The sequence below is a fragment of the Paramisgurnus dabryanus genome, chromosome 12, assembly GCF_030506205.2.
Source record: "Paramisgurnus dabryanus chromosome 12, PD_genome_1.1, whole genome shotgun sequence".
In the NCBI taxonomy this organism is placed as follows: Eukaryota; Metazoa; Chordata; class Actinopteri; order Cypriniformes; family Cobitidae; genus Paramisgurnus; species Paramisgurnus dabryanus.
Window position 1 is genome coordinate 13065357 of NC_133348.1, and position 15496 is coordinate 13080852.

The window sequence follows — 15496 nt, forward strand, 5'->3', positions numbered from 1 at the left end:
TTGTATTTGAGGGAAAGAAAAAAAATCTACAAGTTTGCATCTCGTCCTCTGCGACTTCAAGTTTACTGATACACATGTGTGGATAATCTCTACAAATACAAATTCCACTGTCACAGGTGTGCAGTTGTTTTGCACCAAATATACCTTCATACTTTTAGTACTATTTAGCACAATTTTTGTGTAAGTGTAAGACAATTTAACTCTACATGTTACAATTTTATTAAAAAAAAAACATGTAAAATTGTGAATTCTCATTAAGTATGAACATTCAAATAGCGATGGTCTTCACATGGTCTTAAAATATAAGGATTTTTTTTGTTAATTTTAGATGAAATGACACTTAACACAGTGATAGATTTGTGTAAAAATTAAATATTTTATTAAAAATCCAACAATGCAAATATACTGTATATTCCATGCTCAACATTCAGTCATGAGAAACATAGCATTTAAAAAAAATGTATTGGTTGAAACAATGGCTGAGGACTATTTAGTTTGCCCAATAGTTAAAAAAACTTTTTGCTGCTCGTTTCTGAATCATAATACTGCATTGTAATGCCTGGTGAATGGTGAGAGGTAAAGAAGATACCAAACAATCAGATGTGGATGTGTGCTCCAGGTTAAGTGAGAACAGCTGATGTAAGCTGCTTTCAAATCTAGATCAACCAAATCAGCTGGGCTACTGCAAAGTAAAAGTAATAAAAATGTCCTTTTAAGGGAATGACTCTCATTTCATGGTTAAAATCGGACTAAATGGTCTCATAGTACTAGGCTCTGCAAAACTCTTCTAAATCCCTTTGTATTAAAGAAAACATTAGACCACCAAGACACAGCAAAGACACAGATTCCAAGCTGTTACATTTACTTCATTTGCAGAACATCTGCAGTCAGAAGAGAAAACTACACTGACAAAATCGGTTTATTTTGCGTCTAACATAAACAAAAAGCTTTTGGAGAAGTTACTAGATCATGAGTTAGAGGAGTTTTCTTATTTATAGCTTTTGGCCAAAAAAAATAGTCCCTCTCTGCAAAGCCTGCTGTGTTCATCCTTTTATAGATAATTTTTCTAATTTAGAAGTTGACTGAGGTTATTTGCCATAAATGTCAATGAATAATACTGAGAGGAAATTGGAAAAATACAAATTAAAATGTGTTATTTATTGCATTAATTTAATGGGAAAAACCCTAAATGGAGCCCTTGAGGATTTGTTTCTCATTACAAAAATAAACGGCACCAAAGTAAAGATATGCACACATATTTGCTTACTGACTTTGCTTACTGAGGTGCCATTAACTAAATAAATTGCATTGTGCTCTTCACATATACAAACATATATAATCTGCCCTTTAAGAAAAAAAATAATATAAAAACAAACATGAAAATCCCAGTCCATCTTAGTCCGATAATATATATATATATAAATCCATGTCCTGGTCTTGCTGCTTTTTTGTGTGTCATTCGTTATGCTTACAAAATGTAAATATGTAAAACTTTTATGCATGAAAATCTTATGCCTGATGTCCAGAAGCAGATTTTAACATCTGATGTTTTCATTGTCCTCACTGTAGTTTCTCCGATAATTCCTATAATAGATCCTCTGTGTCCTCGTAGAGCAATATTCCACTGAAGATTGTAAGGGGCTCCACAGAGTGGGCAAGTTTACCTGTGACCAGGTCAATGCAAACCGTTTCACCCTCCTGTAGAGGTAGTATGATGTTAAAGACGACTAGGGAACCGGGAGTGTGTCTCGCTTCAGCCATGGGTTTCTCCAGGCCTTCGGGCTGATAGCCAGCCGAATCACCGCGGGCAATACCGAAATTGGATTTAGACAGGACTGCCTCAATCTTTACATTTTTGTGACCTGTCAAGACTGCGCTGAAGAAGTATCGTCCATTCACTGGCGCGGTAAACATACCTGTTGAAATACATTTATGAGAGAGAGCCCAAACAACAAGTGCAGTACAGTACTTATATACCGTATGTTGTGCATAACATACCTGTCGTTGGGTTGTAGGCCTTTCCTTCATTGACAAGGACCTTATTGAAGACAATAGTACCTGCATTGGCTTGTGGACGTGTGAGTGCTGCTGAGAAGGACAGTCTTGGAACATCGGCGTCCTCTCCAGGAGGTCCTGGTTGGGAGATAAATGTGTATTTTTATTAGAAGTCATGTTAGTCATAGCGGAAAATATATACTGTGTGTAAAATATATCACTGCAGTTTGTCATTTCAGAACAGGGTATCTTAAAGGGACACTCCTCATTTTCCAGCTCTTATAGAGTTAAACATTTGATTTTTACCGTTGTGGAACCCATTTAGAAGATCTCTGGGTCTGGCGGTATCAGTTTTAGCATAACTTAGCATAATTTATTGAATCTGATTATACCATTAGCATCACGCTCAAAACTGCCCAAAGAGTTTCAATATTTTTCCTATTTAAAATTTTCCTCTTCTGTAGTTACATCGTGTACTAAGACCGACAGAAAAGTAAAAGTTGCGATTTTCTAGGCCGATATGGCTAGAAAATACTCTCAAACGGGTGTAATAATCAAGGACTTTGCTGCCGTACCACAACTGCAGGAGGCGCAATGTTATTACGCATTGACCGAAAAAAGTCCCCTGCTATTGAAAGTTACCAAGGGGACTACTTTCAGTGCTGTTTTATATCATTGTGCCTGCTGCAGCCATGGTACATAGCAACTTTTAATTTTCTGTCGGTCTTAGTTCATGATGTAACTACAGAAAAGTCACGTTTTAAATAGGAAAAATATCAAAACTCTTTGGTCATTTTTAAGTGCGATGCTAATGGTCTAATAAGATTCAATGAATTTTGCTAAGCTATGCTAAAAGTGGTACCGCCAGACCCGGAGATCAGCTAAATTGATTCCAAAACGGTAAAAATCAAATGTTTAACTCTAGGGGAGCTGAAAAATGAGCATGATTTCAAAAAAAGTGGATTGTCCCTTTAAATAAAATGCTAAAAACACTCACCTTCTTCACCTCTTAGACCTATATAGGAGATAAATAAAAAATGTAAAAGAAAAATAAGAATTGACCTTGTCAAATACATTACTGGTATCTAAGTAAAATAAAAACCATCTTATGTGTATACACAGTATTAAGTCATATTTTATTCATATACCTGGGGGTCCTACAGGCCCTACATTTCCTTGTGGTCCTTCTCTGCCTGGTGGTCCTTGTGGCCCAGTTGGTCCCATGATTCCTTTCTCTCCTTGAGGACCAGGTGGTCCAGGTGGTCCTGAGAATTAGTTCAAAAGATTAAAAACAACAGAAAACATATTACCCCCACAATCTGACACAAAAAAACAAAATAATGTTTGTGTATTGTCTTAAATAAGTAGCTTACCTGTAAAGTCTTGTTCAGTAAAGGTCTGGAATTCCTTGAGAACGTGCAGTATGGAGGAGTTGAGGTTCTTCATTCCATGAGTGTGCTCCGACTGAATGTTCTGAATGCTATTCATAACTTCACCATGAGATATCACTGTGGAGTTCAGGTCATTAACACACGTCCAGAGCCCAGAGACATGTTTGCTCAACCCATCCTTGATCCTCTGAAGGTTCCCCGACAACGAATCCAGTCTACTGCATACACCCTCCATCTTTGAAACCCTTTCCTTGAGCAAATCCCGAGAATGCTTGCATTCACCCATTTCAGTTATCATATTGCTGTTAATGCTACTGATATCATTTCTGATGCCATCAAACTGCCCTTTACTGTCTTCTATGTGCTTGGTTAAATCATCCTGGAGCTGATCTAACTCAGAGTAGATTGTGTCCTTAGACCTATCAAGATCAGAAATGGTGTCGCCATGCCTCTGAATGGTGTTACTGAGATCTTTAAGAGTGTTATTGATAGAGCTGAATGTTTGTATGGCCCCTGAGAGCTCACCTTGAATAGACTTGAGATCTTTGCCAAGCTTGCGAGTTATGGCATTTTGGTTGTCAATTGACTTTTGGTGGTCGATCATGCTGTTCTCACATTGTCCTATGCATTTCTCAACCTCTTCTTTCAGTTTACCCACTTCCTCCTGCAGATTTGAGCAAACTTGTGAGCAAGCATTCTCATCAGAGTCTACTTTTCTTCGTAAATCTGTAATTTTTCCTTGCAGTGTGTTAAAAGTGTTGTTGGTTAGGTTTTTTATGTTAACAAGTTCAGTATTTATCGAATTGCATGTTTGGCAATCGCGTCCCATATTCTCTACGTCTATGAGAATTTTGTTGAAGTGCTCTCCATTGTCTCCAGTCAAATCTTTGATTTTTTCAACGTCTTGGCTGAGATCTAAAATACGGTTCAGTAGGGAGTCACCAGACACACTTAAGTCTTTCAGCTTGGTGTCAAATGTCTTAATGTCCTTCTCATTGGCAATGACTTTCCATTCCAGGCTTTTCACAGTATCCACCGTCTCACTCCCTTTTGGACCGCACGTCTCACTGCACAAATTAATAGTTGCCTTAAGCTTACTGTCAAGATCTGATGTTTTGATGTCCAGCTGCTCCAAAGTAAATTTGTGATCTTTGATGGTATCCCTCAAGTTTTGGACATCTACCTCCATTGTAGATATTTTGGATCCATGATCATCACCTCGATTAAGGATGGAGTTCTTCATCTGATTGATTTCTCGCTGGACAAACTCTTTCATGACCGTCTCAGTATGAGAGCATTTTTGTTCGGTTTTTCTAACAGTCCCATTGAATCGCCTCTCCAGATCTCGAAGGCGGCTGTTCAGTTTCTCATCAAATGCTTTACCACGACTTCCATTGCCTCCTCTCAGCTCTTTGTCAACATGTCCTCTAAGAACATTAAAAGACTCATCAAAGGAACTGATTTTTCTTTCAGTGGCACCTAACCTCCTGTCCAGATCGGTCAGCGAGTCACAGCAACTTTGAGAGCGTGACAATTCCCTCTCAAGCATCTCAACAGTTTGTCGATGATGCTGGTCCATCACGCTTACGTGTTTCTCCAGAGCTCTGATCCTCTCCCTGTCCTCCTTTTGCTGGGTCTGTACGCCCTCAACTCCGGTTTGGCAGGAAGAGCACGACAGGGCCACCCTTCGCTCCAGTTCCCTGAGAATCTCCTCTTTTAGCGTGCCCGAGCGACCGTCTAACTCATTTCCGATTCCTTCTACCAGATGGTTATTGATGCTGATGAGAGTCTTGTCGTGGACCCGTGTCATGTTGTCGAGCATGTCCAGTTTGGTTTGGATGCTGTCAATGGTCTCTTTCATTCCTGGTTGGGCAGCGTCGGCCAGATTGTTTCCGCCAATGATGTCTGTCCTTTTAGACTCCTCGTTTATTTTCAGATTCATATTGTGTATGGTTGACTGGAGGTTGTGAAGGTCCTTATTCAATCTATGAATCTGTTCCTCAAGTTGCCTTATCTTGTCATTGTCACCTCTACCTACAAGGAAAAGTTATGTAGCATTCAGTGGGAATAATTGAGTTATTTGTTAAGTCTGGCATACTAAATGCATTTAAAGTAGGAAATAAGACACAAATAAGTCAACCGCAACTACAGAAAACAAAAGCCTCCATAAGATGTCTACATAGTAGGGGGAAGTGTCTAATTTAACCCTTATGTGTTGTTAGGGCCATTTTTTGGCCATTTTTATTATTTTTTGTCTTAATTTGTCCACAACTTTCCCTGTGTTTCAGCAAATGGAATGATTTTTGGTGACAAATCTTATATTTACACATATTTTAAGAAAATGCTTTGAAATTTTTCAAAAACTCAACAATATATTGTGGGCAAATTTACTACCCTTACGTGTTGTTAGCGGCCAAAAATGGCCACTAAATTAAACTGCTGTGAAAATTTAACGGATAAAATTTTTTTGCATAAATCTGTTAATCAACCTCAGTAATGATCAAAACTACCAAATGTTTGCAAAAATTTCATGATTTTAACTCTTTCATTGCCAAGTTTATAAGTGGTGTCACTGATTTGGGGAAAAAAAACACACAAAATGACCGATTTTCAATATAAAAAGTAAATGTGGACTGGATTTTCTTTCACCTTTTTCACAGTCTTGGGCATGTCAAAGATTGGTAAAAAACATTGGCTTTGATGCATTTTTAGTTTTTGTGCAGCATCAGATTAATTTTTTTTCTCCCTCATTTATTGTTTGTGGCCATTTTTTCCCCATTGACTTCCATTATAACGACATTTTTTGATTGCAGAGCCAAATAACAACTTTAATACAAATGAAAACAAGCACTTTTTTAATATCATTCTTAGACTGGTGGTCTTCTTCCGCCGCTTAGTTTTTCAATTTACAAATTCCACATCTATAACGGAAATCGGCGTTGCACCAGTGCAACTGGCTTTTAAAGGGGATGAGAGCTGAGACTCTCATTGGTTTATTGCATGTTACGCCCAAAACACACCCATTACTCATTATAAAAATAGGAACAACCCTTTTAGACCGTGCTCTTGGCACACAAACCGTTTTTCCCATCGTTAGCAAAAGTGGAATCGGACACGCCCGTTTAGACCATACACTTTAGCCAATTAGGGGCCCTTAATGTCCAAACATCTTGTAAAAGTAGATTTTGCATAATAGGTGCCCTTTAAGTGTAACAAGTTGAATTAAAAAGTAATTTCAACTTTCTTGACTAGTGATAACTTGCTATAAATTAAGTTGAGTGAGCTTAAGTTAAATAATTTATAGCAACTACTAACTAGTCAAAAAAGTTGAAATGACTTATTAAGTTGTTTAAACTTAAACATTTAAATGCAGCAAGGAATTACTACAGTGTAGTTTTCATTTAAACATTTTTCCATATTGTTTAAATGTTTAAACTTAAGGTATTGTGTGTAATGCTACCTTCCTCACCACTTCCAGGATTGGATCCACCACTTGTAGATGTTGGTCTGACCTGTGTAACATCATTGCAGTCTTCACCGGTGTAACCATGACAGCACTTCCATTCCATCTCCGTCACCATTTTATAAGCAGTCTTATATCTTGGTCTTCTGTACGTCCGATACCTATGGTGTAAGTATTTATTAAGAGACTATATGAATGAATACTGGCCAATATAGTTAGTATTTTCCTTATGTTTATGCTGTTATGCTACTGCTCAAGTGAGCAGACTGAAAATATTTATCCTGTTTTGTTCATATTCTTGGCATATGCATCAATTTCCAAACTTTGCTAGGCAACAAGATACAATGAAGGCTTGTTCTTTCTCTCTGAGCTGTTGTTTCTGGGCAAGTTTTTGTTATTTTATTCAGTCAGAGCTTTCAATACAAATAAATGATACATCTTTAAAGCCTTTGAACATGTTGGCTTTGCTCTGCCAAGTTTCTTGTAAGTCTTACTCAACTTTCAGTTGAGCAAGTGCAGATGTTACTATATTTAGTTTGTTTATATCCCATTCATACAGCTTTTGTAATGTGGCTTCTGTATTTCATAGGGGACCTGCATGGCTTTCTGTGATGGTCTTTGATAAATCAGATTTTTACTGAAATAGGAAAGCTTCAGCTTAAACTTGTGCACTTATGACTAAAATGTGATGTCTAACTAACAGTAAAGCAACAATAAACATAGTCAACAAACATCTAGTCAGGAGAGAGACATGGGCTAAACTTTAATAGCATGTGGAGAGTAAAAGTAGATCAGATGCAATTTAGCTTTGTTTTGCGCAATAAAGCACATAAATACTTACAAAACCACATGGGAACATTGGCCCCAAGGGCAGCGCTGGTATTCAGGTTTCACATAAGTCTCCACCCCATCTTCCATTACACAGCTTACAGTCCGTGTAACTACGTAGGCACACCAGTTCCTGTTAATAAGCACAACCAAACAGGATTGGGACATATTTACAATGAAGTTCAAAGTGGAGAAGTCATTCATCAGCTGACCTCTGACCTTTGTTTGTAAACCTCAAACCTTATATATACAGTATATGTAAATACCAGGTGTAACTTCTGCTGTCTCAGCTAGACACTTGTGTTTGGATTAAACGACAGAATGAAACATTAGATTATCTGACCACTGAGTTGTGTATACTGCCTACCTTGTCTAAATAGTGAGTAAAACAGTAGGCATTCTTGTACTATAAACACTTTAAACAGTATGCTACAGTATAGTAAAGTGGGGACCTGCTATCATCTTGTACATGAAAACAAATGTTTTGCTTTTTATCTATTTTTGTATGAAATTGTTTTAATGTTTAGAGGTTCTATCAAATAATAAGTCACGTGGGAGATGTTCAAATTTGCACCTACACTGTTAGAAAAAATGGTCCCTACACTGTAAAAATTGGATCAACTTTTAAAAAATTACTTCAGTAAAAGTTTAATTCAACTAGAAACGTAACATTTTCTCACTTTAAGTGAAAAATTGATGGTGATTTTTTTTATTACTTCAAATATTACACTTAAAATATTTAAACCTTTTTTACTTAAATTCTGTACTTTAAATGATAAAATTTAGGTTAAAAATACTTCACATTTTTAGGCGTCATCAATTAAAGTTAAAGGTGTATTGTGTAACTTTTAGAAGGATCTCTTGAAAGAAATGCAATATAATATACATAACTATATTATATGTGTATGGAGGACGAAAAATGGCTTACGTGTATATAAATAAATACATAAATGCAGGAATAAATAAATGTAGAAATACATAAATAAATGAATGAATGAATTAATAAATAAATGCAGGAATAAATAAGTAATTAATTAAATGCAGAAATAAATAAATAAATGTATAAATACAGAAATAAATAAATGCAGAAATAAATAAATGTAGAAATAAATACATAATTATTTTGTTTTGTCAAAAGTATCAACTTTTAATTGTATTATTTTTGCACAACCACATTTATTTCTAAAAAAAATTCTGTATTTCTATGTGTATTTATGTATTTCTACATTTATTTATTTTTACATTTATTTATGCATTTCTACATTTATTTAATTATTTATTCCTGCATTTATTCATTCATTTATTTATATATATATATTTACACTTAAGTCATTTTTTGTCCTCCATATCAGTGGTGTATTACTGTACATAATGAGCTGTTTTGTTTTTATTACCTTACAACGAGCCATTTTCATGTCTATTCATAAAAGTCGTCAGCATATTTCTACAGAAGCCCTAAATGGACAAACAGATAGAGCGCATTTTGTTGTCCTGTGGCGGCTACCATGCATGTTTAAATTGAGGGGTGAGCTGTTGGTTGCAATGTCACAATCTCACCACTAGATGCTACTAAAATGTACACACCACCTTTAAATTAGCATAAAAAATATGTTAATTTAACAAAAATGCTGCATTTTTTTTTTACAGTGCATACAGAGTTCATATTAGTACTTCAGTGGTACACACTGGTACCAAAGAGTATATATTAGTGCCTCAAAGGTACATATTGGTACCAAATGTATACACATACAGTAAACCTTTTTAGGCTTGCCGAACGCCTTGCGTTTTTGCCGTCTGCCACAGCACGCGTTTTTGAACAAGCGCTGAGAGTGGAGAAGCTCCTCATTTGCGGCTTTCCATTGTCCGATCGAATGAGTGATGGAAGTTTACAGTTGTTTGAAACAACCGGACTGGAGTCACTCACTCTCTCCTATGTGTTTGTGCACCTTTTACCCTCAAGCAAGGTCAGAGCAAGCGCCCTCATTTTAAAGTTTTTGCTAATATGACATTTAAAGGCGTTCTAAGCGAATCTGCGAGACGTTAGTTTTTGTTAACGTTTGAATTGTTTTCAAACAGACGGAGCGTAGCTAACTCCTCCCCCTTCCCCCTCCCTTCCTTGCTTTCATGAACGCGCCCAACCCCCACCCCCAAATCCTTTTTGTCGTTTATTGGCTGGAACACTTTGTTTTGTTTTGTGGTGCAGGTTTGGCCACTGTGTTGTTATTGCCGTTTGTGAAGCCTGGGCTGTCTACAGAGATCGCGTTTTTTTACAGTTTGATCAGCGGACAGGCAGCAAGCAGATAGTGAAGAGATGTTTCCTGTATGTAACAAAAAAAATTTTATGGTCTAAAACGCGTCAATTTGCTTAGAGCACCTTTAACAGCAAAAGAGCGCTAACGCTTCAATATTTGATTGACAGAAAAGCTGCATGGGGTGGCAATATAAAAAGCCGTGCCGCACTGCTCTTTTTTAAAGTGACCATGCGGTGTGATTTTTTTTCTGACAGTGTAATTCTACTTCTGATTCACCGTATCGCACCAAGTCACGTCAAGTTAGGGCTGCACAATATATTGTTTCAGCATTGACATCACAATGTGGGCATCTGCCATAGTGACATAACAGAGGATCTGGTTGCTTACATTGTGTGTAAAACCATCACACAACTATTTTCCTCAAGCTGCCATCCCACAGCTATACAAGAAATGCAAGCCAGAAGTTAATTTCTCTTAAACAGAGCTTAATAAGTCATTTGGTATAGATAGCAGAAAAAACAATATATTGCAATGTCAGGTTTTCCCCAGTATTGTGCAGGCATTCGTCAAGTTCAATATGCATTTTTTTATCAAAAGTAATATGTATGTCATTCAAACCTTTGCATCCTGTGCAAACCATACTATATACAGCAGCAGTGTATATTATATTCCAAAATCACTAACTATACTTTCCTCATTTTCACATTAAAGTGGTAAATGATGCTTTCCACTGGCATCAAAACCAGGCTGGAACCCAAAGCCTCGGGTCTATAACAATGTCTCATTAATCCTGGTTAATCATTCATTATAATGCGCACTGTTGAGACAGAAACATCACAGACAGCTAAGGCTGTCTGACATACAAACAAATGGGGCCCAAACACAAAGAGGACAGAAGTTCATGGACTGCTGTGCTTTTTTCGAACTACACAAACTTTAAACTTAGGGCCACTAAAGTATTTGCATGCTGTGTGAATTTTAATATCAAAGAAAGTTCTCAGGTATCGCATGATAGAAAACAAATATTGTGTATGTTGAGGGATGTGATGGAAAAAAAACTTAAGTATGACACTTTTGTATTTATTGTGTATTTGTGTGTTGTAAATGCATAACATATGCCCTGTATACAGCATGTGCAAATATACAACATGAGGCTATGAATTTAGACAAAACAACTTTATAATTGACAAATAGTAAAAGAAAGTGGATATGTACAAGCATACTTAAATAGGACACATAAAATTGTAATTAGGGGGCCCAACTAAAAGTGTGATGGCTGTGAAACAGTGAGTCATTGTTTCGGCTTAATTCTGGAGGGGGTGGATAGAGAGCAGGGCAAGGTCCTGGATCCATGTATACCACATAGTTCATGGCTCTCAGAAAATAAGCATATCTGAAAGTTAAAAGGTAAATAAAAAATGTTGGAGTCACAATGGCTTCTTTGTCCTTTTCGCTTTCGTAAAATATAATTTATAAGAATGAGTTCCAATAGCATGCTGGTACCAAGTATTTGTGGTCTCACGTAATTAAGACCGAATGGTTGTTCAGTTGGACTGAAGCAACAGGTTTTTCATTGTTGTTATTTTGGAAAGAGTTACTCCTGTAAACACTCCCAGTAATCTAATTACTTTTAAGCCAGACATCCCAGTAATGTTTCAAAACACAGAAAAACTGCACCTAAGAGCATTTAACTTTATACAAGAATAAAATTCACTTCTTATTCATATAAACAAAAATGCCCTGACTCAAGTGCAAGGCTATGCATTCACACACAATCCTAATTTGAACAGAACTGAATATAAACACTTTTTAACATTCACATAACTTTACTAAGGAATGGAGTATCGTTTCAACATCTCAAGCAGAAACATATCTTAATAAATACATGAAAAGCAGGCATATACAATATCAGTGTAAATCAAAATATTGCTACGCTCAAAGCAGAAACCGCCAGCAGGCCTACAGCATAGTTCAGCAAACCATATAAACAAAACTCAAATGCAATAGTAGGTCCAAGTTTCTCTTTTTGTTTTGGGCCAACTACAGACAAAAAGCCTACAGATCAGATCCATCCTTTGATGATCCTCTTCATTTTTCATCCATCAGCCTTATTTTAAAACTATTTAATGGATATTAAACATGTGCTTAATTTTATTCTTGTATGAAGTTAAGATAATCATATTGGCTAGATCTACTGTATATCCCTCCATTCACCCATATCATATTTACTTCTTTTCAACTTATGTTTGCAGGTTTGGATTAGGAAAGTGTCCATTTCCTATCCGAAATAGATGTTTTACAAGAAAGCTGATATTAGAGTAAACAATTTGTGGGAATGCTTAAACATACTTTCAAAAAGCAAAACACCATGTTTACATTTGTTAAGCCCACTACTTTACATAACACAAAAATGCCGTCTGTGTTATTATAGCAGAAACTAAACGTTTATAATTGTGAGGAAATGCATAAGCACTGGCTAAACAAACAAATTAAAAAAGGTAAGCCTTTCTGTAATGTATTGAAAATGATGGTGCCAAAATTCGATAGGTCAAATAATATAATTATATATAAATAATTCAATTTAATAATTTAATTATATCCATTTAGAAATAGAAAAATGTTTTTTGATAGAAAATACCATTGGAATTCATGTGAAGGGCAATGAATAGTTTTTCCCCATCTGTTTTTAAGAATCAGCTCACAACACAATGTTCAGCAAAACAGGTTCAATTAATTGGCTGGGATTGAAAGCATTGTGCATACCAGCCAGCTGTTTATGAAGAACAATGAAAGACTCAGCAAAACTCAATCAAATCCAGCTGTTATCATTCAAGACGCACAGCCATGACACATGGATCACAAAGAAAACGAGGTGTGTGGCTACCGCAAGTTATGTAAAATGTCACACATCTGTACAAACAAAACAGAGTTCAAACCCACAGTCGTAAGTAGTGGTGCCAGGAACCAACATTCTTTTCTTAAATGCAGAACCAATCTTATCCACTGGGCTGCGCCAGTGCCAGGACAAAGTCATCATGTATATTGGCCTCAGTCCCATTGCACATGCACTTAGTCTGTAAAGCCTAAAAAGGCAAACCTGCCCAACAAGCTGACTCATACAATTCATAACTCTTTGATTTCTTATTAGTCCAAATCCCTAGTATGTTATTGCGATTATGACCTCATATTTACAAAAAAGTTGAACTTTTTCGATGCACCTATGGTGCACACCTTGTGATTCTAAAAGGTGAGCACACCTCCAAAAGTTCTCAACTAAAAATTCACACATCCAACACAAAAACACAGTAGAATGAATGGCATAATCAAATGTATTCAGGTTGTTTCTGTATTATAAATAAAAATGTTAAAACATTTCTGGGTTAAATTAATCTGAAAAATGTCCAACCAACCATTGTTTGAAACAATCCAACATTTTGGGCTACAACAACCCAGCATATTTGAACTTTTTTAACCCAAACATGAGATGAAAAGTACCCAGTGTTTTTAGAAAGAACCCTGGTGAAATAAACATTAACCATCAGGAAGAATGAATGGGTGTGATGGGAATTGTATTGGTTTTAACAGAAACTTAATTCCTATATACACTCTAAAAAACAAACGGTGCTATATAGCACCAAAACAGTTGCTTTGGATCGTAACGATAGAAGAACCATTTTTAGTGCCATATAGCACCGGTGAAGAACCAGTGAAGCACCAGTGAAGCACCTGTGTAGAACCATGTGCTATGTAGAACCATATGTGGTGCTATATGGCCCCTATATGGTTCTACACTGGTGCTTCACTGGTGCTTCACTGGTGCTTCACTGGTTCTTCACCGGTGCTATATGGCACTAAAATGGTTCTTCTATCGTTACGATCCAAAGCAATTGTTTTGGTGCTATATAGCACCGTTTGTTTTTTTAGAGTGTAGGTCTCTACTGGTATGTGTTGGCTTCTATTGGTGCATTTATCTGTCAGATTTAAACTAATACCAGCACCATTAAATCCTACTTGAATGAAGTACTAAATAAAGGAATTTTGTAATAGTTTCAACCACTGATGGTTCATAATTGAAACCACTAGAATTTGCATCGTTTTCAGCAGTGACCATACATGTAAAAATCTCATATCGTATAGGTTTGAAAAGTCTGTAGGTAAATTAGCCTTCATAACTTACCTGTGTCTACTTGTCACCTTAGCTCCACTTTGTGCCGCTGATACAGACTGAGTCTGGTCCACATGCGTAGTGTATCGTGGTGCGTATGATACCGCTCCAGAAATATATCCAGGCACGGTTATCAACAATAGAGTAAATAAGTGAAGAGGATATAGTGCCATCACTTACAGAAGCAGAATTTGATTTTTTTAAAAATCGTAAAATGATACATCCAGCAGAACAGCTTCAATGTGCGCTTTTACGCATCGAGTTCCGTTAGCTCTCCATCATGGGTCAAAGCTCAGAACTGATTAACTTTATAAAGTTCTAAATGTAAGGCTTAGAAATTGTCGTATCAGTTTGTGCATTTCGCAGAGTGTCTAAAATGTTTATATCCCATCGATATTCCCATGGCACACGGAGCGCATTCAAACTTTAAAGAGATGTCGTCCGGTTTTCTTCATCGCCCTTGCAGTCAATGTGAAACTACCGCGGAGAGATGATGATCACCCCCTCGTCTCTCTCTCTCTCTCTCTCTCTCTCTCTCTCTCTCTCTCTCTCTCTTTCGGGAAGCGCTGCTTTCAAGTTTACCCCCTAAATCTTTTTCAACTGCGCGAGCGAGCGCGAATTATTACAGATGTTTGTCATATTGTAGTTATTTATTATTTATTTATTTTACAGACAGATCTTTTCACCAGACTCTTTTTCTATAAGGTTCTTTGGACTATATAGTTAAAAAAACATACATAAAGTGTAGTGAATAAAATTATTTAAATGATTTTTTAAATGAAAAGGTTCTTTGGGGAACCAAAATAGTTATGTGACTATGATAACTATTATTAGCGTACTTGTAAGAGAGTACAACACCATCAGCATTGACAGGTATGTATGTTTATATTTTTCCTGTTAAACCCCTACTGAAAAATCCAGCAAAGACCAGCATAAGCTGGTAGCTGGTTTTAGCTGGTTAAAGGTGGCACCAGCTGGTCTAAGCTGGTCCTCCCAGCCTGGAAAAGCTGGTCAAGCTGGTGGGTCAGCTGGTCTTCCAGCATGACCAGCTAGACCAGCTTAAAAAGTGACCAAAACACAGCTAGACCAGCTTAAAAAGTGACCAAAACACAGCTAGACCAGCTTGCTACACCAGCAATACCAACTAAAACCAAGCTGGGGGACCAGCTAAAACCAGCTCACCAGCTTATCTTAGCTGGATTTTTCAGTAGGGACAAGATTGTATATTCCCAGCATCTTGAATTGTCATCATTTATGGCCATAACAAAAGTTATATTGTGGAAATCTGAGGTGTCCCAGTTCCTAGACATCAATATTACCAAATCTACAGTTTGCTGAGATAGCATCATATAATTGCTGTGATCTCAAAGAACTCCTGATGGGAGGATCCAGGCTGTTAACT

General features: G+C 36.8%; 1 protein-coding gene across 2 annotated transcripts; it reads right to left on the reverse strand.

The window, feature by feature from the left end:
- Positions 1–352: 352 nt before the first annotated feature.
- Positions 353–14580, reverse strand: emilin1a (elastin microfibril interfacer 1a). Of its 2 annotated transcripts, none has more exons than XM_065268249.2 (8): positions 14107–14580; positions 7691–7810; positions 6856–7010; positions 3369–5420; positions 3144–3260; positions 2993–3010; positions 1999–2133; positions 353–1916 (listed from the first exon to the last, which is right to left on the reverse strand). In XM_065268249.2, exons 1-8 carry the CDS (start codon positions 14265–14267, stop codon positions 1585–1587), a joined length of 3090 nt encoding a protein of 1029 aa, XP_065124321.1. In that variant the 5' UTR covers positions 14268–14580; the 3' UTR covers positions 353–1584. The 2 variants fall into 2 exon arrangements, with proteins under 2 accessions (XP_065124321.1, XP_065124320.1); XM_065268248.2 differs by having other exon boundaries at positions 6847–7010.
- Between the last annotated feature and the right edge of the window lie 916 nt (positions 14581–15496).